At 44.1% G+C, this 23,262-nt stretch overlaps 1 protein-coding gene across 2 annotated transcripts in view; it reads right to left on the bottom strand.

Moving 5' to 3' along the window:
* The window catches only part of ETS1 (ETS proto-oncogene 1, transcription factor), a 131,031-nt gene that overhangs the window by 102,447 nt on the left and 5,322 nt on the right, over positions 1–23,262 (bottom strand). For both annotated transcript variants that reach the window (XM_055306516.1, XM_055306517.1), the window contains exon 2: positions 14,429–14,512. In XM_055306516.1, coding sequence (XP_055162491.1) covers positions 14,429–14,497 — 69 coding nt within the window. In that variant the 5' untranslated portion in view covers positions 14,498–14,512. The remainder of the gene's footprint in view (positions 1–14,428; positions 14,513–23,262) is intronic.

Below are 23,262 nucleotides of genomic sequence, written 5' to 3' on the forward strand. Positions count from 1 at the left end.
CCCATTTTGCAATTGTCCACTAACTTAAGCTCAGTAAAATTAACAGAAGAGAGTACATTGACACAGAGAAAAATGACAATTGACGCCAAAATATAAAAGGACATTTGTGCACACTAATTAGGATGACATTTTCTGTAACATTCATGAAATTATTCAAAGTAGGGCTGGCTGGATGAAATTTACTTTGGGGCTGTTCAGCTTCTACTGGGCTAAAGGTGCCGAGAACATAATAATACCGTTCGAACTGAATGGAGTCACCTTGAGCTGTTGAGCAGCCAAGGCTAACATCCTTGGTTTCTACTACCAGACCCTGGTGAGAACCACTAGAATGTAAATGGAGCAACTGTGTTCTGCTAGTTATTTGTGTTTGGGACCAGAAGGTTTAGGGAAATCATTGGCAAGAACACTCTACTGAGCTTCAGGCAGAAAACATTTCCTGAATTCTGGTTAAAAACGTTTGGGGGACATTGTATTTTCATATTGTAAGCTCCTGAGGCAACAACCTTTGGAACCCCAAGGATAAGTAGGTCTTTAACAACCCTTTGCAACTGAATCATTTTGAAACATATTTCCTAGACTACCTGTGTGCTCTCAATATCTATCCCCATCTTCTAATATGTCTTTAGAGTCTTTCTCAAAATTCAATGTCAATGCAGGAATTAGGTCTCAAGTGAGGAAAGTTTGATTCTAAATTATACAAAGGAGAATTATAAGTTGCCTAGCTCTGTTATTTTGGGACAGTGTGTACATGGTTTACCTAAGCCCTCCTTATAGAAGCCTTAGAAGATGGCAGTAGGTAGTACAAGCAGAAGCTTTGTGGATAGGTAGTAGGTAGTTTGGTATAGGCCCTGCGAGGGTGGTAGAAACCCCATGAGAACATTTTGGTTTTGCATTTTATATCATTTACTTATTTTTTTATATTTGTTACTCAAGTATAGTTGACATACAATGTTCTGTTAGTCTCTGGTGTAGACCCTAGTGATTCAACGATACTGTATATTACACTATACTCACATGATAGCCACCATTTGTCACCATACAATGTTATTACATCACCGATTATATTCCTTATGCTGTATTTTTTTTATCTCCATGACATATTTATTTCATAACTGGAATTTTGTACTCTTAAGCCCTTTCACCTAATTCTTCCAATTCCTAAACCCCCTCTTTTCTCGCAAATACCAGTTTACTGTATTTGCAAACCTATTTCTGTTTATTTTTTTCTTTTTAGATTACTAATGCAAGTGAAACCATATAGTGTTTGTCTTCATCTGACTTATTTCACTTAGCATAATGCCCTCTAGGTCTATCTGTGTTGAAACAAAAAAAGGTTTCATTTGTTTTTATCACTAAGCAATATTCCAGTGTGTGTATCTCGCATCTTCTTTGTCCATTCATCTATCCGTGGACACAGGTTGCTTCCATATCTTGACTATTGTAAATTATGCTGCAGTAAACATATGACTGCATGTGTCTTTTCAAATTAGTGTTTTTGTTTTCTTTAAGTAAATACCCAGTAGTGGAATTATTGAATCATATAGTAATTCTATTTTTATTTTGATGAACCTCCATACTGTTTTCCACAGTGCCTGCATGGTTTGCATTCCCACCAACACTTGTCTCTTGTGTTGTTGATTTTAGCCATTTTGACAGGTGTAAGGTGATATCTCATTGTGATTTTGACTTGCATTTCCCTGATGATGAGTGACGTTGAGCATCTTTTCATGTGTCTGTTGGCCATTTGTATGTCTTTGGAGAAATGTCTGTTCATATCTTCTGCCCAGAAAATTTTGTTTTTTGTGTTTTTTTTTTGGTGTTGAATTGTGTAAGTTCTTTACATATTTTGGATATTAAACTTTTGTTGGAGGTACCACTTGCAAATATCCTTTCCCCTTTGGTGGGTTGTCTTTTTGTTTTATTGTTGGTTTCTTTCACCATGCAAAAGCTTTTCATTTTAGTACAGACCCAACAGTTTATTTTTACTTTTGTTTCCTTTGCCTGAGGAGACGTATCTAGAAAAAAGTTGCTAAAGGTGATGCCAAAGGAATTACTGTCTATGTTTTCTTTTAAGAGTTTAATGGTTTCATGTCTCACATTTAGATCTTTAATCCATTCATTTTGAGTTTCTTTTTGTGTATGGTGTAAGAAAGTGGTCCAGTTTCATTCTTTTGCACTAACTGTCCAGTTTTCCCAACACCATTTGTTGAAGAGAATGTCTTCCCCATTGGATATTCTTGCCTCCATCATTGTACATTAATTGACTCTATAAGTATGGATTTATTTCTGGGCTCTCTATCCTGTTCCATTGATCTATATTTCTATTTTGATGCCAGTACTGTTCTGTTTAGATTACTACAGTTTTGTAGTTTATCTTGAAATCTGGGATTGTGATACTTCCAGCTTTGTTCTTTCTCAAGATTGCTTTAGCTATTCAAGGTCTTTCGTTGTTTCATACAAATTTCAGGATTATTTGTCCTAGTTATTTGAAAAATGTAATTGATACCATTGATAGGGATTACATTGAATCTGTAGATTGCTTTGGGTAATATGGATATTTTACCAATATTAATTCTTCCAATCCGTGAGGATTGTATGTCTTTCCACTTGTTTTTGTCTTCTTCGATTTCTTCCATCAATGCTTACAGTTTTCAGAGTACAGGTGTTTTACCTCCTTGGTTAAATCTATTCCTAAATATTTTATTCTTTTTGATGTAAGATGGAATGGAGAATTTTTTTTCAGGTTTATAAGTTTAGGCTTTCTCTGCTAAGGAAAGGCGACTTATGGCAAGGTGTTGTCTACAAAGAAGTGTTGAAGGAAAACTATCTGGATGTACTATGCAGGGGAAGAGATCGAAGGCAGGAGTACTTTGTAGGTTAGGGACATAGCAATGAGGTCCAGACCCAGGCAATGACAGCAATGTAGCAGTGTGGTGAGTCAGCCCCCAGTCTCTGATTACAACCCTGCTCAGCATCAGACTGAATTTATGTCGTTGGCTTTTTTTTTTTTTTGGACTCTCTCCCACCCCAAAGCAGGCATTTTGTTGTCAGGGGTAGTTTATTTATTACTTTATATATGGAAATCTATCTTTGAAACATATTTTCTCTGTATCACCCCTCAGCAGAGCCAGAGGACCCCACTTTTAAGAATTAGAAGGCAGGGGGTGGCGCTTGGGTGGCTCAATTGGTTAAGCGGCTGCCTTTGGCTCAGTTCATGATCCCAGGGTCCTGGGATCAAGCCCTGCATTGGGTTCCATGCTCAGTGGGAAGCCTGCTTCTCTCTCTCCCTCTGCTCCTCCCCCTGAAGACAGACTCTCTCTGTCAAATAAATAAATAAAATATTTTTAAAAAATTAGAAGGAGTTAATACACTAAGCCTACCATGAACCACAAACATCTTTGCTAGCAGATGCTCCTGGAAGCAGCATGATTCTTGTTATCTAGACACCTGCCTGTTTATTAGACATTTCACAAACTGACTTAATACCTATTTCATAGAGTATGAAAATGACATTTTTACTCAAAAGAACCACATAGCTAGTTCCAATTCATTATGAAACTGTCTTAGTTGAGGAGAAAGAAGCAGGTTATTAACAGGTCAGAAATCTAGGCTGCACAACCCCCACTTCATTGCTTTAAAAAAGCACCACCCAAAATAAGTTTGAGTCCCTTTGTTGACACCTTCCGTTCGTAGCTGCAACTGGAGGTGAACTCATAAGATGCAAGCAACATTTCCAGTCCCTGCCACAGTTTTAAGAAAACCATCTGACAGGTCCTCACTCATTTATCCCACAGGTGATTATTGAAAGGAGCTAACGTACATCATGCACCTGCTCTATGCCCGTTGGTGTGATAAACATTGTGCAGAAATGGTCACATTCAATCCTCACCACACTCATGCAAGATTAGTATTTCTACCCCCATTTTGCAGAAGAATAAGCTGAGGCTTTAAGAGGACAAGTAGAGGCAGCTGGGTGGCTCAGTCCATTAAGCATCTGACTCTTGATTTTGGTTCAGGTCATGATCCCGGGGTCCTAGAATCGAGCCTCAAGTCAGGCTCTGCACAGAGTCAACTTGTCCCTCTCCCCTCTCTCTTTCAAATACATACATACATACATACATACATACATACATAAAATCTTTAAAAACCAGAGGACTAGTAAATTTCCAAAGGCCACAGCTAATAAGATAATAAGGATAGAATTCAAATCCAGGTCTATTTGGTTTCAGACTGTCTTTTCTTCTACTTATCCAATATGAAGCTTATGTGGCTCGAGTACATATTTCTCAAGAAAAGTGAGTGCTATCTTAGGATAAGTACTAAGCATATTACGGCAATGTGCATTTATGGAGCAAATTGAGACCATGCACCTAGTCTATGCCAAGTATTATGTTAGATGCTAAGAACACAATACGAACAAGAAATGAACTTCACCCTTAGGAACATTCAGATGAGTAAACAGGAAATTACAGTGAGGAGATGTGAGAGGGTTAGGTACCAACGTGTAGAGGGAGGGGAGTGGCAGCAGGTAATACTTCCTGGAGGAAACAAATTAAGGTAACTGAAAGGTTGAGTAAGATTTAGCCTAGAACATATGATGAAGGGTCTAGAGAACAAGAAAAGAAGATGATCATGCACCTTATGGTGAAAAAGAACATGTAATACTATCAAAGGAAGAATAAGAAAGATTCAGATAAATGATCTAGAGAGACAGTGTTGTTTGGTAGTGAGAAGGATGAAAAAAAGGTGTGCTCTTGGGCAATGTGGATGCTTGCCATGGAGGGTAATTAATAAGAAGTAAAGCTTGGAAAGACAGGGGAAGATCACAGTGTTAGGGCCATAATAAATACCAGACAGGAATTTGGCTCCAGGAGAAAGGCTTTGGACGTTACATTAGAGGTAGTGACATAGTGAATCAATATGTTCTAGAAAAGTCATTTGATGGTGCCAAGTAGGATGGGCTGGGCAAAAGGAGGAGGTGAGGAAGCTGACATAGGAAATAGAGTGCCTTACAGAGCCGTTTTGGAGACTGAGGCAAGGAGGAAAAGAATCAGTGCTACTAATCCTAACTTTATTTAAAATGTTTATCTTTTATAAGAATTTTTGCATTAATTTTGACTCTTAAAAATATTGCATTAAGACGTCATGTAGCTTGATTACTGAGTGCTGGGCAGCCCTTGTTTTGCCCTCATGTGAGTGCTTCACTGGTGTCCTGTTAGTTTGGTTGCTGAGCGGGAGTTCAGGCACAGGACAGTGAGATCAGGGTCACGAATAGAGAGGGGAAGAGGAAAGAAGAAATATAAGTGTGCCTCAAAGGAAGAATTCACATGATTTTCTAACTGATAGGAGATGAAGGAAAGGGGTGATCCCAGATAATGCTCGGATTGCTTGCTTTTTTCATAATGAAAAAGGTGAGTTTAAGTACATAAGAAGGGAGAGAGGATGAGAACTTCTCCCTCAGCTGTGTTTAGATGGAGTGGTGGCCGAGCAACTTGGCCTTGGGGGAGGAGGGGTCCTGAAGGTGGATGCAGGATAGGAGAGGACACGAAAGGGTGTGGTTAAAACTGGAAGCGTGGAGCACCCGGCAAGAGTACAAAGTCAAGAAAAATGGTAGTTCAAACAAAACAGAAAAAAGATCAAAACTGGGTCTGTAAAGTTGCCTACAGTTACGAGAGATGAAAGGGCGAAAAACAACCCAAAGGCGCCATTGAAGACAGAGGAAGAAAAACAAGAAAGTGTACAGCGTCATGGAAGCCAACGGCAGAGCTTTGGTTGGCCAGTGGCTGCCAAGAGAAGGATGGTAGCCACAGGGCCTTGGAGGGATTGGGTCCCCTCGCCCTGGGCATCTCGGGAGAGCACATGTTTTGTCCTGCTCCGTCACACACATGGTGACCGGCTGCCTAGGGAACAGCACTCCTCTCCCGTCCTCTTGGGGGCTGTCAGAGGACACAGCCCAAGCCCACATGCTTCACCTTTCTGACACTGGAAACAAATAAAACAAAGCCCCAATAATCTGGAAGCTACTAGAATGATGGGCATACCCTACCCCTGCTCTGCTCTGCAAGTGAGCCCGCTTTAATGACCAGCATCCAGCCGACCACCTCCATTTGCCCTCCAGTCAAGGTCTCCTCTCCTTCATTACCTCCCTTAGCTCCACCTCTCGAAGCTTCAGAGCCAGGGACTCTATCTCGCCCCCCAGCCCCAGCTTCCTGCTGCTGTCTCTTCTGACCGTCTTCCCACCCTTCCCCACCCAACCCCACCAAACCTCGCAGCCACAGCTTTTGCTCCTTGCCTCCCTTCTCCCTGCCCCCAAAAGTCGGAAAAGAGGGAAGAGGGGAATATTTTCACACCACCACACCAAATCACAAACATATGGAGTCCCCCTGTCTGTAAGACTATGTGTGACCCGTTCTTCAAATTCATGTCTGCCATTAGCCAAGCAACCATAGATGTCCTCGTGTTTGCTACTATTTCCCTCCTTTCTAGATGCTGCTGCTTAAAAAAAAAAGAAAAAGAAAAAAATCAGAATAACAATAAAACAAACATTTTAGGCCCGGGGTTAAGCTGAGTTAGCCTGGGTGTGTGCCTCTACAGGAATAACTGTTTTCCAGGAACGCATCGATGTCCACAGGCTCTAGCAGGAAGACAGGAGACGGGGGTTAGGAAGCCTGGATTCAAGTTCTGCTCTGTCCCCAAGGAGCTGCGTGACGTCCCGCCTGCCACTTAACCTCTGTAGCTTTTGCTTCCTGAGGAGGCTGGCCACAGGGATCTGCAGGCTCCTCGACAGCTCCACCTCCACCATCCTCTCCCGCTGACCCTTCCACATTCTTTCTCCTGACCCGCGACCCACGGCCTTCACGGGTGGAGGAGCCCAGAGAGCCAAGACTTGTCGTCGTCGTAGTTTGGATTCACGACGTGCAATGCTCCCCTTGCACTTAAGAAAGCCTTTGGGGCAGCCCGGGTGGCTCAGCGGTTTAGCACCGCCTTCAGCCCAGGGCGTGGTCCTGGAGACCCGGGTTCGAGTCCCACGTCGGTCTCCCTGCGTGGAGCCTGCTTCTCCCCCTGCCTGTGTCTCTGCCTCTCTCTCTCTCTCTCTCTCTCTCTCTCTCTCTCTCTCTGTCTCTATGTCTCTCATGCATAAATAAATAAAATCTTTAAAAAAAAAAAGAAAGTCTTCGTACTGTTGTCCTAATTCCTTCCTAAAACCAGGCTCAGGCAGTGCTTAGACCCCACATCCCCCATTTCTCAGTCGAGACCTGCGATGTTTCGGAAGTACCTGTCTACAGACTCGCCCTCGGGGCTCCTGCCTCGTAGATGCTGGTGGGGGCGGGGGGAGTCTGCACAACCAACACAGGACCTTGAGGTTTAAACCCTTCACCCCCCCAGGGGCCTTCCCCACCAACCCCCGAGGCTGAACTCCACAGACTTTAGTCTGGGCTTCCTCATCCTCCAAGAGGCTAGACAAGGCTCCCAGGCTACCCAGCGCAGGGTGGAGAAGCTCCTCTGGCGATGCTAAGGGGAAGCTTGGGGCAGCCCAGGTCTGGCCTTCAGAAGGGCCCTGGGGCGGGTCTGCCTGGGGAGGGCGCATGTGCCCTGCTCCCTGGAGAGGCCGAGGGCAAGGAGGCCAACAGAAAGGCCCCTTGGCTTGGAGTCCGCTTTCTCCAGCGCTCCCGTCCAGGAGGAGCGGAGGGAGGGTGGTGCCGCCGCAGGAGAGGCAGGAACAGACAAAATAGGAAACTCTCAAAGGGCAGTTTAATTTTAGACTCAAGGCCAGGAAATTCTTTTTCAAACAATAAGAGTGATGGGCTTGGGCCTTGGTGAAAGGGCAGGCCTGACCTCCTGCAGGTTTCTGAGGGAGAGACGTGAAGCACGGACGTGGTGCTGCAGAGATAGGCACATGGGACTGCTCACGGGACAGCCCACAGCTGAGGCTGCTGGTGGCCCCTGGGACCACAGTCCCCCACCACCCAACCCCATGGCCCGCACTCAGTGCTACCAGCCGATGCTCCGGGCCCCTGAACCTCGCCACCAGCCTGAGCACCCGGACTTGACACTTCCCTCCTGAAAGATGTGCAGGGAGATATGTGTTGTCAGTTTCTACTCGCTTAGCAGGACCTGCAGACTCCCGGTGACTCCAGAGGTGACAGCTTCGGGCATCCCATCGCGCAGAGATAGAGGGCCAGATAACTCAGAGCCTCGTTCCGGGCCCAGGGGTCTCGGATAAAGAACTCGCCTGGCTTAAGGACCCTGCAGTAATTCCAATTTGCTGGGGCGCCTGGGTGGCTCCATAGTTGAGCATCTCCCTTCGGCTCAGGGAGTGATCCTGGGGTCCTGGGAACGAGTCCCACACTGGGCTCCCCGCAGGGAGCCTGCTTCTCCCTCTGCCTGTGTCTCTGCCTCTCTCTCTGTGTCTCTCATGAATAAATAAATACGATCTTTTATTTAAAAAAAAGTAACTCTAATTTACTAAGCAGTCTACAAAATGGAGTTTGGGTTTGTTTTTTTTCCCCCAAAATCAGGGAAGACCACTTCATCATAAATAAGGTGTATAGATGTGTGAATGAAAGTCTATTATAAGTTCTTTCAATTACCACATATCTGAAAACCGATTAAGCTAAATTCAGTAGTAAGGGGTGTCCTTAGCCAGGAGTCGGGGGATCTGGGTCACATTCCACTTCCCGCTGGCTCTGTAAACCCAGGCAATTTATTTAATCTCTTAGGACCTTAATTCCTGATATCGGGAGATGGCCTGTGGGTTGTGTCCTGGCTCCGAAATTCTCTAGATTGTGCTGACTGAACCCAGTATCTCTGAAAAGCCTCCCTCTTTAAGATGCTGGAAAAATAGACACAATGGCTCTTTCTTCAGCTTGTCCGAGGCCAGCGCTGAGCCCTACGTCTGTATACAATCCCTGGGCACTCCGCTCCAGCCTTCTCTCCGGGGCTACAGCCATCGCCACCCCGTGCAACAAGGAAAACAAATTTTTTTTCCCAGTTTTCATTTCCACTCCAAATTTCTTTTGTGGGTTTCTACTCCTCTCATCCCAAATACTTTCTTTATTCATTGTCCTCCAGCATCAGCAGAGAGGACAGGGGCGCCGATGCTCAGCTTTATAGGGACAAGCGTGAACCCTTCCCACAAAGGGCTGGGGCAGCAGACTCCCCAGTGACCACTCAAAGGCTGGAACCCTGAGGCCTGTGGGGTGGAGGTGAAGAGTGTGCGAACAGCCCTGGGGAAGAAGGGAATTGCTTCCCAAGGAGGCCCAATTAAACTGCAATTACTCAAGATAAGAGAACCAGGTCTGTTTACACAATGGGGTTGTAAACCACCAGCCCATTACAAGGGAACTTTGATCTGGTGGTGAGGGAGCTGTTTCTAGTGCAGGGTAGTGATGAAGCAAGGAGGTTGCTCAAGAAGAATGTCTCCATCTTCACCCCAGTAGCCCCATCTTGGCCTGGCAATACCCTCGGATGGACAATAAGTGGAATCATCTCCACTCCTCCCTCCAAGCCTCCAACCAACGCAATCGAGAAGTCAGAGAAGAGCAGAGAAGAGACAGTGAACATGAGGGAGAGAGAATGAGCTGAGGTCACACTTGTGGGACGCACTGGACAAGCATTTTTGCCCTGAACCATCATGATGGCCTTACATGGTAAGTTACCCTCTGCCCTTACACAGATGAGGACACTGAAGTCCAGAGAGGTTAAGTAACTTGCCTGAGGTCACATGGCCAAGGAGTAACAGACCAGAATTTAACCCACATCTGTCTGACTCCAAAATGCTTTCCTAATTGGATGGGCTGCTTTCCACAGCTGTCTGGCCCAGGACTGAAAGCTGGGTCTCACGTCTCATATAAAAGACGTGGGAACAAAGTGCATCCCCCCCTCCCCCCGCTTTCACCTCATTGGAGAGTCAGAAGATAGAAACAGAGTTATGTATCCAAAAAAAAAGAAAAAAAAACAATCGATCAATGACAGAAGGAGGAAAGAACATGTACAAAAGAGGATTTGCTCAAACCACAAAGCGGATGGCAAGATTTCAATCTCAGAGGTCTCTGCGTTGGCAAGCTGGGCCCGAGGGCATGGTTTGGAGCTCGTTTTTGCAATGCACTCGGCGAGACCCCATGGCCCTGCTACACCCTTTTGCAGGCACCACACTGGAGATCCAGAAGGCCTGCCAGCCCCACGAGTTCCACTGGAAAAGCACAAGAAGGACAACAGCCAGCGCCTAAAACCAGCCAGCGGCTGGCAGCCTTCCTCTGCCCCCTGGAGAGCTGACATTTGACGTGCACTCCAGCATTTGTGTGTCCATCACCCAAATTATTCAGTGATCCTACGTCTGAAATAGCCCTGGCTTCGTATCATGTTATTCTATACAATTATAGCAACTCAGTGCCCAGGACGTATGATCCCATTCATACCATTCCTAGAATAAAGTCACAAGTCAAAAAAAAAAAAAGGACTTTGTTGGACACTTTCTGAAACACTTCTTTTCATTCAGGAAATATAGTGACCATATTTATAAGACAAGAACATTCAATCCGGAAAGTGGAAGAATGTCAAGTGTGTGATGCAATCCGCGCGTCTCTCAGAGTAGGGGGGCTGTTCCCTAAGCCTAGAGCCTCACCCTAGGGAATTGGGGCATAGTGACCAACCTCACGGGCATTGGCATCTTCCACGCGGTCCGGCCCTCGGGGCAGCCGCTCTCGCCCTGACAGGGCACTGCGTCCCCAAAGGCCTGGGCTCTGGCTGCAGGAGGTGAGTGGGTGGTACTATCCCGGTCCCCCAGCAGCTCAGGACCAGGGGGTCATTTCGCCCCGAGGGCCTCCTCCACACATCCTCCTCGCTTTCAAGGTAGCCAAGGCCTGGGACAAATTTGGTCAAAGCCAGGGGCAGCCCATCCCTCCCATGCTGGCCCCCTAGCTCCCCCCCCCCCAGCTCTGCAGCCCCAGCACCACCAAGGAGGGGATGACGCATGGGAGGATGAAGCCACCAGCACTGCTGGGGACTTCCAGGGCTCACCGTGGGCTTGCTGAGGCAGCATAACAGGAAGGAGCACTTCCTCCCCTTGGATGAAAGGGTCCCTGACACACAACCCATATTCGTACCTGAAAACGTCACCCCCTGCCACACAATGGCCAGACAACTCCCCAACGTTCTGTTGTTCTCCCTCCCGGCTGTTACGTCACTTCATTCATTGGCGCGGGCTCCTGCAGGACTGACCTTCCAAGGAGGAAAGCACGCATCCTGGTTTCATCCTGGTTTCCACAAGCTGACCCTGAGGCAGAAAACGTGCCTTCTGTGCAAAACGGCAGGGCTAATTACCTGCCGGTGGCTGAAGTTCATGACCGTCGCTGCGACTACCCTAAGCCTTCCCCGGGCAGGCGAACGACGAGGAGCGCTAATGCCAACTCTAAACTACCAATAAGGAATCTGGGAATTAGCCATCTTTGGGGACCGGAGACTATTCATAGCCCGATTTAGATCGAACCAAACCTCATATCCAACAACTAAAGCAGCATCCTAAGCAGAACCCCTCATAACACGAAAATACTCTTCATTAGTTTTTCTTTAAGATTTCCCCTTTCTGCAGCAACAGTTGACAAGTAGCAGCAAAGACGTGCTTAGACCAATTTGTGAGCCTAGCACCATCCTGCCTTCAAACCTGATCTTGGGGCTGCTGCCACCAGGGCTTCTCAACCCGGCACTCCTGACATTTGGGGCCGCATTAATTCTTAGTTGTAGAGGGGACTATACTGCATATTGTGGGATGGCTAGCTGCGCCCCGGGCCTCTACACCCAAAATCCCAGCAGATGCCACCGCCAAATTTTAACAATTAAAAATGCCATCAAATATCCCCTGAGGGCAAAACTAGCCCTATTAAAACCCAAAAACAAAAACAAAAAACAGCACTTTACAATTTTCCTGCCACTCTCCACCCCCCATACCCGAGACAGAGTTTCTTTTCTTCGAGGCCAGGCCTAACCAAATCGGAGCCCAGGCACCAGGCTGGAGGGCATGGATTGTTGGATCAAGTACCATCGGTTGACCTCTAGATAGAGTGGCTCCAGCAGAATGAGAAGACCTCGGTGGTGTCTGCGGCTTTGACTTTCCTGTCTGGGAAAGTTCATGAAGCTGTGCTCTCCCCTCCCTGAAGTCTTAGATTAGGAACGAGGGTGTGAGATCTGTTAGTTTCGCTAATACCAGTGACCCAAGTTCGAGTCTACAGACAACTTACAGAGCCCTCGACTGTTTCTTACAGGGTCGGGTCGGGGGTCGTAGGGTATCCGTAGGAGCTGGTCTGTCGAACCAGATTTTGTACCCAAAGATTTTTTATTTATTTGATTGTTTTTTTTGTCTGTTTGTTTATTCATTCATTCATTCACATTAGGGAGAGCTTAGGTGAAGAAGCTGTAGGACTTCTCTGCTTGCTCTATGGTTCTGAAAAGTTGCCTAACCAGTCCTAGTGATGGAGAAACTGAGGCCCAGAGAGAAGTTAGGCATGAAAGTGCTGGTGCAGTACTTAGCAATTCTCTTACGCAACCTTCTGCTTTTACCCAAGCAACCCTGAAACTCACAGCAAAAAGGATCCCACACGTTGATAACGCTTTTCAGATATGGCTGTTGGGGCTGGGCTGGGGGTAAATGAGCTCTTTGTTTTGCAACCAGTGGAAACCATTTAAAATGCATTAAAACTAGCCAGTGTATTCAGCTGGGGGTGGGGTCTTTTCATTGAAAATATGTACCCAGAGCTAGGTTTTGGTGTTCTAATTTCATCCAATTTCCACATACCCTGTCAAGGATAATTTAATATTATACCTGTCTTTTGAATACTTGTAATCACATGTATTTCGGTGTCTGAAATATAATAAATACAAATTTGCATGGCACTGGTTTTTTGGAGAAGTTATTAATCTTGTTTGCTTTGATTACCATACTGGTAAGGAGAACTAACATGGGCTGGCTTTTAAGTCGCTTCGTCCAGGCCAATGACATGTTTCACCCTGAAATCACGATACCCTTGGTTTGTTTGAACAACTCTCTACAATATCATCTTTAAGAAAAATTTAGTGTAATTTGTGCCGACCTCAGATGATAACCTCCGTGTGAGAAGCAGGAAGAGGCTTTCCCTCTCAACTTTTCCAGCCCCTTATGTGACCTGCAAGTGCAAGTCTCTAAGTGATTTCTACTAGGCAAAACTGAGTGACTGCTCTGGTCTGGACTCTGTGTGTGTATGTGTGTGTGTATGTGTGTGTGTGTATGTTTCTAAACATATTTCTGGTGTTAATTGTACTCTAAATTTTTGCCTGATTCTAATTTTTTTAGAAAGTGAATGGGGTTTATGTGAAAACAGAAGCCATCTAAAACAGAATAAAAACAGGTGTTTCAGAATAGCCAGTAAAGAGAGCTGTGATAATCACTGCTTGAACACAGAATACCTTTGAGCAATTATCTTTTCAATGCTACAGAAAACAATTTGCAAATACATCAAATCTTTCAATATACAATTTACATGGAGAGGACATGGTTAACTTAAGGGTGCCAGTGTCAAAAATTTTGCAAACCTCAGGCAGGACACTTCAAGACGGTCAGATTAGAGCTCTGGTCCATTGGTGTCTATTTAGACCCACAAGTGTACTAGGAAGTTTTAACATTAACTTTATCTGTCCATTTCCAGAGTAAGTGAGAAAAGTTCAGCATTTATATTGGCTGCCTTCATGTGAAAACATATAGAATTTAGGATGAATAGTCAATAATACAACGGCTAATAATAAAGGTTCATTTAATATTGGGATTGATTGATGATAGCATCATGGGGTTGCTCACACAATAAATTTATAAGAAATTCATCTAAACATTTCTACTGATCGGTGCATAGCTTGCGTGAGAGTCTTCTCTCTTACAGGAAAGAAACTTTATCCAGTCCTATTTTAAAGTTCCTTTCACCTCTCTTATTCTAGGATTTATAACATTTTCCTGTAAACTTACTATTATATTTCCAGTTTTAAATTCTGTGATTAGAAGGCTTGTATTATTTAGCTCTTATGTATGAGGCTCGAAAGAAGTTTAACTATGTTAAGTCTAAAGAATATCAAGGTGGGAAAAATCTTCACCAAGTGAACTGAGCAGTGAAAAATCACCTGGCTTTAACCATTAATCATGTTTGAGTCATTTTCTGTGAAACTCAAACATACTAAAAAAAAAAAAAACCTTTCTCAGCAAATCCATCAGTCTTGGATTTTTACTTTATGTGCTGATAAAAAGACAGATAATCTCACATTTTAGCTCCTCCAAAAGATTCAAGGCTGATTCCAACCCTAGAGTCGGGCCCGGGCTTCTTTGTCCAGGAGAGGTCAGGAAGTGGGAGGCAAGGGCAAGACAGGAGAGGCAGGGTGGGCAAGAGGAGAGCAGGGAAGGGGCCCCACTTACCACCACGGCAGGCCGCACTGCTGAATAAGGGGCAGGGCCACTGGCTGCAGAATCCACAAAGTAGCTCATCCTCACCTTCAGCACCTGCGTGGGAGAAAGCCTTCGCTGAGCCACTGGATGCACCAGTGTGTGCACTAGAAACCCCAGTGGGTTCGAATCTGAGAACTGGTTGTCTCCTAGGAACCACAGAGTTCACCTCTCCTTTTTTTTTAATTTTTTTTTTTTTTAGAGGTGAGGGAAAGGGGCAAGAGAGAGAAGCTTAAGCAGGCTCCACACAGAGCCTGACCTGGGGCTGCATCTCATGACCCCAAGATCATGACCTGAGCTGAAATCAAGAGTCACCCAGGTGTCCCTAGCGTTCACCTCTTCATGCTACAGGGAAGGAAGTGAAAATTCAGAAAGACAAAGTAATGGATCCCTGGCACACAGAGAACGGGCAGAGAGAGCCAGCCTCTTTCCTCCAAAGTAGCAGCGATAGCGGCAGCCTCTGTGAGCTGCAGTCACGAAGCAGTAGAAGCATCTACAAAAAGACCCTTTTGTAGGGTTTCTGGACAAGGACCAGGTCTTACGTGTCACTTTGAGGAACATCCCCATCCATCCATCACCCTCCCTCCACCCCAACCAGGCCTGGCACGGAGCAGGTGTGCTCAGCACACAGGTGTGGTATAAATTTGATGAAAGAGTAAATAAAGAAAGGTCTGAGGGGAAGAAAGATGGAAAACCTGACTGAAGAGACCCGTCAACCAGGACCCCAAGACACAGATAAACAGAGAGAAGCCCTGCAAAAGGGGATTGGACATTATTCATCTGGAACAAAAGGAGAAACACTATGAAATAATTCTTGCCCGGAGCTGTTATCCAAACTTAAAATCTGAATGTCAAGAACACTTGAGGAACGTTCTGGCTGCAGGGATTTTCCAGCTGGCTGTCGGTCATCAGGAAAATCATTTATGTATCAAACATTTCTGTTGATATAAATGCTTCCTAATGTGCATTAGTTCACACACTTTAATAAATTCAGTATTATATACTGAAAAAAAGTCTTCCTTGTGTGACTTAGAAGATTTAGTTTCGAGGCACAGCATTTTAAGGCCAGATTCCTATTGTTAAGAAGTGATGTTTTAGGGGCGCCCAGGTGGCTCAGTCAGTTAAGCATATGTCTTCGGCTCAGGTCATGATCTCAGGGTCCTGGGATGGAGCCCCTCCTCTGGGCTCTCAGGGTCCTGGGATGGAGCCTCTCCCTTGGCCCCTCCCCTCCTCATGCTCTCGCACTCTCTCAAATACATAAATAAAAACTTAAAAAAAAAAAGAAGGGACATTTTAGTTTTAACTTGATTATTTCTGGGGCTGCATTTGTCTTTTCCTTTATTCTTGCTAATATGTGAAGCCACTGGCACATTTCAAGGAAAAAATGAGTATTCTATGTCCTATGTTCAATCTGTGGTTTTGGGTTCACTGTCTTCATTCAGTTGACAGCCAATGAGCAGATCTTCCTTCATATGAATTGAATTTAAACAATATAGTTAAACTGGCTGAGCAATATAAAATTATACCTACTAAGGACACAATCACAGAGCAGCTGATGCCACAGGGTTGAGATCAGGAAGCTGCAGACACACCTTATCCCAGAACTGTGCTTCTTGTTTTTCATGAAAACTTTACTTTTTTTACGATGCATTTTCTCCAAAAGTAAATGCAGGCAAAATAATATTAATTTAAAAAAATAAAATAACTAAGAGAAGGTAGGCTATGTTAATCAACATGCTGTTCCCATGTTTTTCTGGGGAACTGATCTCCATGGCAGCAAAATGGCCCCTGGAAGAACCACTAGTGTTGAAGCTGAAGAGAAAAGGATCAAAGTCTGTTAGTCTAAGGACATTGTTAAAATCAGTATCCATCAGTATCACCTGTTCAGAGCTCATTTCTCAAAATAACGAGCAGCTATCGCATATCAGACTGTGCTGGGCCCTGAGCATGAAAGAATAAGGTACATACAACCTAGGTCAACAAGGACTGGGCCTGACCATGTGTCGTGAAGATAGTCTCAATGAGTTCAACGTTCCCCTCCTACCAAAACACTCCTTACCTTTAATCTTGAAATTGGGCACGGAAGTCCTAAGGAATCATTATCAATCTATACATCCCCAGTTGAAAGTTTTTGATCTACTCATGGATGAGGCTTACAAGTCAACAACACGGAGTATGTCATCCTGAGAATGGATTAACCATGATCAGATTCCCTGGGGTACCTTTGGTCTTCCCTCCAGGGCAGCCTCGACCTTTGGAAAATGTCAGGTACGGGAGCACCGGGCTGGAGCACCGGGCTGTCCCTTTAAGCCCTCCCCGACGTCCTCCGAAAAGGTCCCACAGATCCCCTGAGTCATCACAGACCTCAATTATTCATTCAACAAACACAGTAAAGAACTTTTGTTGGAAAGTTGCTCATCCATTCAGTAAATAGCTGCCATGTGCTGGGCACTGTTCTGTGCATTTGGGACTCTCTGGTAAACAAAGATCTCTGACTTCATGGACCTTAACATTCTCTCTGACTCCGAATAAGGCAGGGAAAGACAGTGTCTACCTTCAGGCAGTGGAAAAGACAGACTTACCTATAATCATAATAGAATGTGATGAACAGAGTACCAACAATACGGAAAAAAATAAGCAGTCCCTTCTGTTGGGTGTGGGAAATGGGAAATCATGGAAGATGGCCCAGTGAGAGGTGTGACCACATGGCCATATGGATCATCTCTATACTCCACAAGCAACAAAGACCTTTACTCTTCTGAATTCCTATTTCGTTTATAAATTTGGAATAAAAAAGATTTGGAAGTGGCAGCCCTGTCCTGAAGCGGGCCCAGCTCCAGGGCATCAAGAGTTTCAATCTGCCAGCCAGACAGCACTCCTCATAGCAACAGGGCTTGGGGAAAGGTTCAGTGGAAATATGTTTTCTCTTTCCAATTGACAAAGTGAGGGAGGAAACCTATGGCCTCACATATGGTGCATTCCGTGTAGCGCTGGATTCCTGCGGCTGCGTTATATGAATGACACTTCCCTTGGGGAAAAGCCCTTCACCCAGGGAGGAAGCTGAAAAGAGGGAGTTGCCAGGGCACTCGAGGGCTCTCATCTCAGGAAATAACTCTGGGACAGGAATGGATTACTGCTGTATTATTTTTTGGAGAAAGAAAAAAAGAACTCACCCTTTTTTCCACTTGTAGATTGTGACATAGAACAGCTGCTTGGGACATAAAACCCTTTCAGAAAAAGCAAAAGGAGTGTCTGGGTGATACTTTTTTTTTTTTTTTTTTGCCTTGTTGGCCAAAGAGAATTCCCTCCCACATAACCTTAAGCATCAGCTGGACCAGCTTTCTTCGTTTTGGCATTATAAACGTTTATTACCTAAATACAAAATAACGGGTGTGATTTAAGATCTGCTCTGCAGCCTCGAAGCATCCACAGGCCTGTCGGAATGCAGAAATGATCCGAACACCTGATAACAGAGCTGTGAAGGGATGAGATTATTTTTCTCGAATGGCACCAGCAATGGCTGAGCAGCAGATTAATGTGTCTGATGCTGCCCTGGACTCCAGGAGCAGTGCTCCCAGCCCTCGGGCCTCATGCTCCCTGCATGCCACCCCCGCCTCTGCTCCTATAATGTGGAACTCGCCCTGGGCTCTGGGGGCCAGTTCTGGCTTCCCTGCCCTTCGCATGTGATCACCTCTGATGGAAATGCCCTTCCGCCCCCTGCTCCTCAGCCATGTACCCGCTTCTGCTGGGGCCAGGAGCCCCCTACCCTACCCGTCCCCCCAGCCGGGGCTGGCTGCCCTGGCTCCGCGATCCCGGCCTGTGTCTCTATCACTGGGCATAGGCGGTGTTTTACAAACACCTGTTGCTGTTTGCCTCTACCGCTCGACTCTGCGCTCTCTGAAGGCAGGCACTGTGCCTTTTTCATTTTTGTGTCTCCAGACTTTAAGACAGACTAGGGAGGTATAAGCAAATTCATTATTTTTTTTAATTAGTAAATGAAAGAACAACTTGGTCTCACAAGACTGAAAATGTAAAGCGGATCAGATATACATTTGGTTCTCAAATCAGAGAATCTGAAGAGATCAAAGGTCTGGATTAAAAAGATCCACTTGGGCAGCCCGGGTGGCTCAGCAGTTCAGCCACTGCCCTTGGCCCAGGGCGTGATCCTGGAGACCTGAGATCACACATCAGGGAGCCTGCTTCTCCCTCTGCCTGTGTTTCTGCCTCTCTCTCTCTCTCTCTGTGTGTCTCTCATGAATAAATAAATAAAATCTTTAAAAACGAATAAAAAATTAAAAATTAAAAGATCCACTTGAAATAATAGGTTTGGGGGGGGTAGTTGCTGCGTGGCTCAGTCGGCTGAGTGTCCGACTCTTGGTTTCGGCTCAGGGGGGTCGTGAGATGGAGCCCAGGAGTGGGGGGCCCCTGCTCATCAGGGAATCTGCTTTCCCTCCCCCTTCTCCCCTGTCCCCCATCTCCCGTGCACTCTCTCCCTCTCTCAAATAAATATTTTTTTAAAAAAAGAAAGGTTTCTTGCATGATCCATTTCCAAGCATTCACTATTAATGTCACCTTATCACAGAAGCGTTTTCTGTTACCCCATAAGACACTTAGCTGTCGTCTCACCACTCACAGCCCATTAGAATTTCAGCCCCCCCAGGGCAAGGATTTTGGCCGAGTCTTCACTCTGTACCCCTGCCCTGTGCCCGCACTTGTAGGAGATGGGCACACAGATACTTGATGACTCTAGGAGCTAAATTCGAAAACTTGTACACATCTTTTATCTCATTTAAGCCCCCCGCTTTTTTTTTTTTTTTTTTTTTTTTTTTTTTTTACAGATAAGGAGTAGGACACAGGCAATGCCGTAAACCAACCAGGCTGAGATCTGACTCTAGGTCTTCAGCTACCTTCTCCTGGACTTTTCTCTCCTCACTCTCCTGAATTTTCCAGATAAAAAAAATGCTCAATCTGTGCAGAGGACAGAAAAGATAACAATTTAGTTTATGCGGGTGTATCAGTCCAATAATGGACTTTGAACAGTTTTCTATGGGACTCTGGGGAGAGCTCTATTCTTGGTAAAAGCATGCTACCGACTGCTTCTGGAGCTTTCTACCCTCTTCCACAAGTGTAATGACTGGGCCAGACCTGCAGGCTGAGGCTGCCTTTCACCCAGATCCCCCCAGGGCAGGGTGAGTGATGCCCAGGGTGCAGAGAGGCTGGGGAGCGTGTCAGGCCAAGGAGCAGGAGCAGGAAATCCCAAAGAGATGAAGCCTTCACAAAGGCCGAATCCAGTTCACATCAACTCTGCCCCTGCTTGGCTGCATTTCTAGATGAACACTGTGACATCAGCCAGTTTTTCATTTTGGGTTATGTGCTCTTCAAGGAAACACTATGCCTTTAGGGAAATAGTAAACTACACTTAAACACTTTTTTTTTCCGAAAATGATTGTTCTTGACAAAATAATATGTATTTATTGAAGAAGTTATAATAAAAATACAGAAATGTCTAAAATGAATGCCAAAATCACCCGAAATCCCACCATCTAGAGCTGATTATACTAATGCTCTGTTCAACATTCCTCTGGGTCTTTTCTAATGTGTCCTTCCAAATGCAGATATAACATATACATATGATCATAATTTTACCTTCGTGATATAATTATCTGCATGCTATTTTATCTGCTTTTTTCATTGACATTTGACATTTGCTATGAACATTTTTCTATGTCAAGAAATATGACTCTACATTCCAAAGTTTATGGCTATCGAGTATTCTATTCTATGTATGCGTTATTCTTTTCTTAATGAGCCTCTTATTACCGTATAATTAATTTGTCCCCAACTCCTTGTCATGATAAAAGTTCCTAAAATATTTTCTCTTCTCATTAAATACCTACAAGTGGTATTGTTGGGACAAAGAATGTATGCCAACTACCTTCCATAACAGAGAAGCCAAAACTATACAGCCACCAACAACGGTATGGTGTTCTAAATTTGACCTTACCCTCCTGTCTTTCCTGTTAACTTCATAGGTCAGGAATCATGACTACAATGTTTGCTAGGTATAAAGATGGCACGTGGAGGATTCAACTGTGGAATAAGGCTATGACCCATAGATAAGGTAATTTGCTGTGCAGAATTTAAATAGATTTTGCAATTAGGATCTCTCCTAATATCAAAAATTTAGGATTCCCCTTCATTGGCATTAAAAAGACACACTTTGGCCTAAACCGCAGGAGAAAAAGAGCTTGACTTCCAAAAGGACTATCCATTTAAAGCAAAATGACAACCTTTGCCAAACTAAAAACATTGCCATCCACGTCATCAAGGCAACACCTTGAATCTCCAATGAGTAGTTTGAGTTTCTTCTTTATGGATGCAATGAAAAATCTGTTTTTAAAGACTCAGTGTGGGCATCACCTCTTTCAGGAAGCTTTGCCTGAACCTCCCAGGCAGTTAGATGGGCACTCTCTACCCTTGTCCATGGGACTCACTGTAACAATGTGCCCTACTTTGGTATTTGTTATTTGATTCAGAGTACTTCCAGTATAGATGTCTATTTCTGTCCCTAAAACCTGGAGGGACTGCCTTTTTATATGCAATGCGTTTGTTAATTGAATGAAAGAACCTGTCCATAAAATGGAGTTAGAATGGGCATCAGTTTGTCTCAGGGCCTGAGTATATCCAAGAGAATAAAGATATCTCTGGAACAAAAAAGAGCCATCACCTATGATGACATGTGTCCATATGTAACCCTGAGGTTACACTTCTTTAATGCTAACTTCAAGCAGAATCATACTTTTCTTTAAATTAATGAATGTACCAGATTGACAAGTTTATCTATGTTTTGTATCATTTTTCTCTCTTAACTCTCATGAGTAGTTCATTGGTATTTTTCAAATCATTTTGGTAGATCTCTCCTTTAATCTTGCAGTTGTAACAAAAGCTACCAAGTTCAATTCTCCCAAGAAGTAAAATTTTTGCGTATGTAGATAGTTTCCCAAGCAAACTTTGTGGTTGCAATAAAGAGAAAAGAGAAACAGTTCAAAGAATTAGAGATGGTTTCTCTTCCTCAGTCCCAAATCTGTAAGAACTTCATTTTCTTGACTGGGTATTTCAGTGTTACAGTAGTAAACGTTCCTTCTTATTTTGAGTAGCCAGCCCTGACCCATAAAGGCAGCATTCTGATTTATGGGTCGTTGGCTTTTGTGTCTTAAACTAAATGCACCACCTTCCCTAGATTCACAAAGCAGCAGTTCAGGGTACAACTAACATCACAGTCTTGTTTCTCCCCCGCTTCACTGATAATAAGTGCTCCAAGCCTTGCTTGAATAGAGGCATGAACATGACTCATATCCATCTCTTATTTCTCTAAACCACCCCCATCTCCTAACTAAGCATAACACTTTCAAGTTCTGTATGAATTGACATAGCTCAACCAATCTTTCTTGGAAGACTAAAAATACACTCATGTTATCATACTATTACCAGAGTATATTGTTTTGCCCTTCCTCAAGGAGTAACCCGTTAATATGTCCTGAAAAAGAGAGAGAATATAAGACAGTTTTAGGCTGCTGTACCATAGCAATTAGGAAATAAGGAGTGCCTCGTAGACCATTTTATGTTTCCTCCTTGTGGAAACAAATCCTTCCCAGTCACACTGTTGGAATGGCATTGTGAACAGTGGGTAGAATGGAGTTCTTTCTCATAAACATCAAGGGAATACATGAAAACCTGCCTGCTCTTAAATGAGAGGAATTTTATGACCACAACATCAGCCCCAGTCTCTGTAACTTAGCAGAAACTCATAGTCTACTTTCTCTAGTCAATCAGGCTTCACGTGGGAGCATCCTCTGGAAGACTGAAGGTAACCTTAAGTACACTGTTTTACAGGAAAAGTGTCCACAAGCCCAGTCTCCAAACATCATTCCTCAAATTCTATATTTAACCATGAAACTCAGCAAATGATCACAATTGGCCACCATATAGATGGTAGTTATTTATGAATAGCTGAATAGATAAATTAAAATTGTTTTTTGTGTTGTTGTTGTTGTTTTTTTTTTTTTTTACTAAAGAGATAGAAACAAAAAAAGGTTAGCTACAGAAATGACATTAAGTGCTCCCTGCTTCACAATGACAGATGTAGCGGAGGTCATGGTATATGAGATTCTTGGCCAAGTCAAATCCAAAGAAGGTCCGCAAGACTACAAATGTCACCTCTAACCCGATGGATGTTGCCAAAGAAATCCCTAAAGAGCCTAGAATTTTTAAAAATTACTTCTCAACTCACAGCATGTGAAGCACATTAGATATAATCTAGAATTTAGATATGGTTCTGGCTCCTAAGAAGCTCTCAACAAAACTGAAAGACGTCATAAATGGAGGTAGATACTACAAGAACAATGAAAGGGGAACGGGATAGATTTTAATAATGCCCTTTTCAAAGTGAACTAAAAGACACCAGCTGCCTTAGATCTCTCAAATCCAGCAAGCAACTTCTTGGACTATGTCAGATTGTGATTTTCACGGTGCTGTTTCATTTGTTTTACTGCCCCAATTGTAAGGTTCAAATTTCTGAATATAATGTTAAGCAGCTTGCTGCCCTTCTTAAAGAAAGAGAGATTTTGCGAATTCAGTCAATTTTGGAGTTGGAAAAGATCCATCAAACCCACCATTTTTTATTTGAATAAGCTGGGCTCAGAGAGGTTAAGTATTTATCAGCGATAAAGAGCTCTGGAGTTATAGACTGAGTTAGCCGGTAGCTCCTTACTGAGCATAAGGCCATGGGCAAGTCTCTTAACCTCATC

The sequence above is a fragment of the Nyctereutes procyonoides genome, unplaced genomic scaffold (genome assembly GCF_905146905.1).
Source record: "Nyctereutes procyonoides isolate TBG_1078 unplaced genomic scaffold, NYPRO_anot_genome, whole genome shotgun sequence".
In the NCBI taxonomy this organism is placed as follows: domain Eukaryota; kingdom Metazoa; phylum Chordata; class Mammalia; order Carnivora; family Canidae; genus Nyctereutes; species Nyctereutes procyonoides.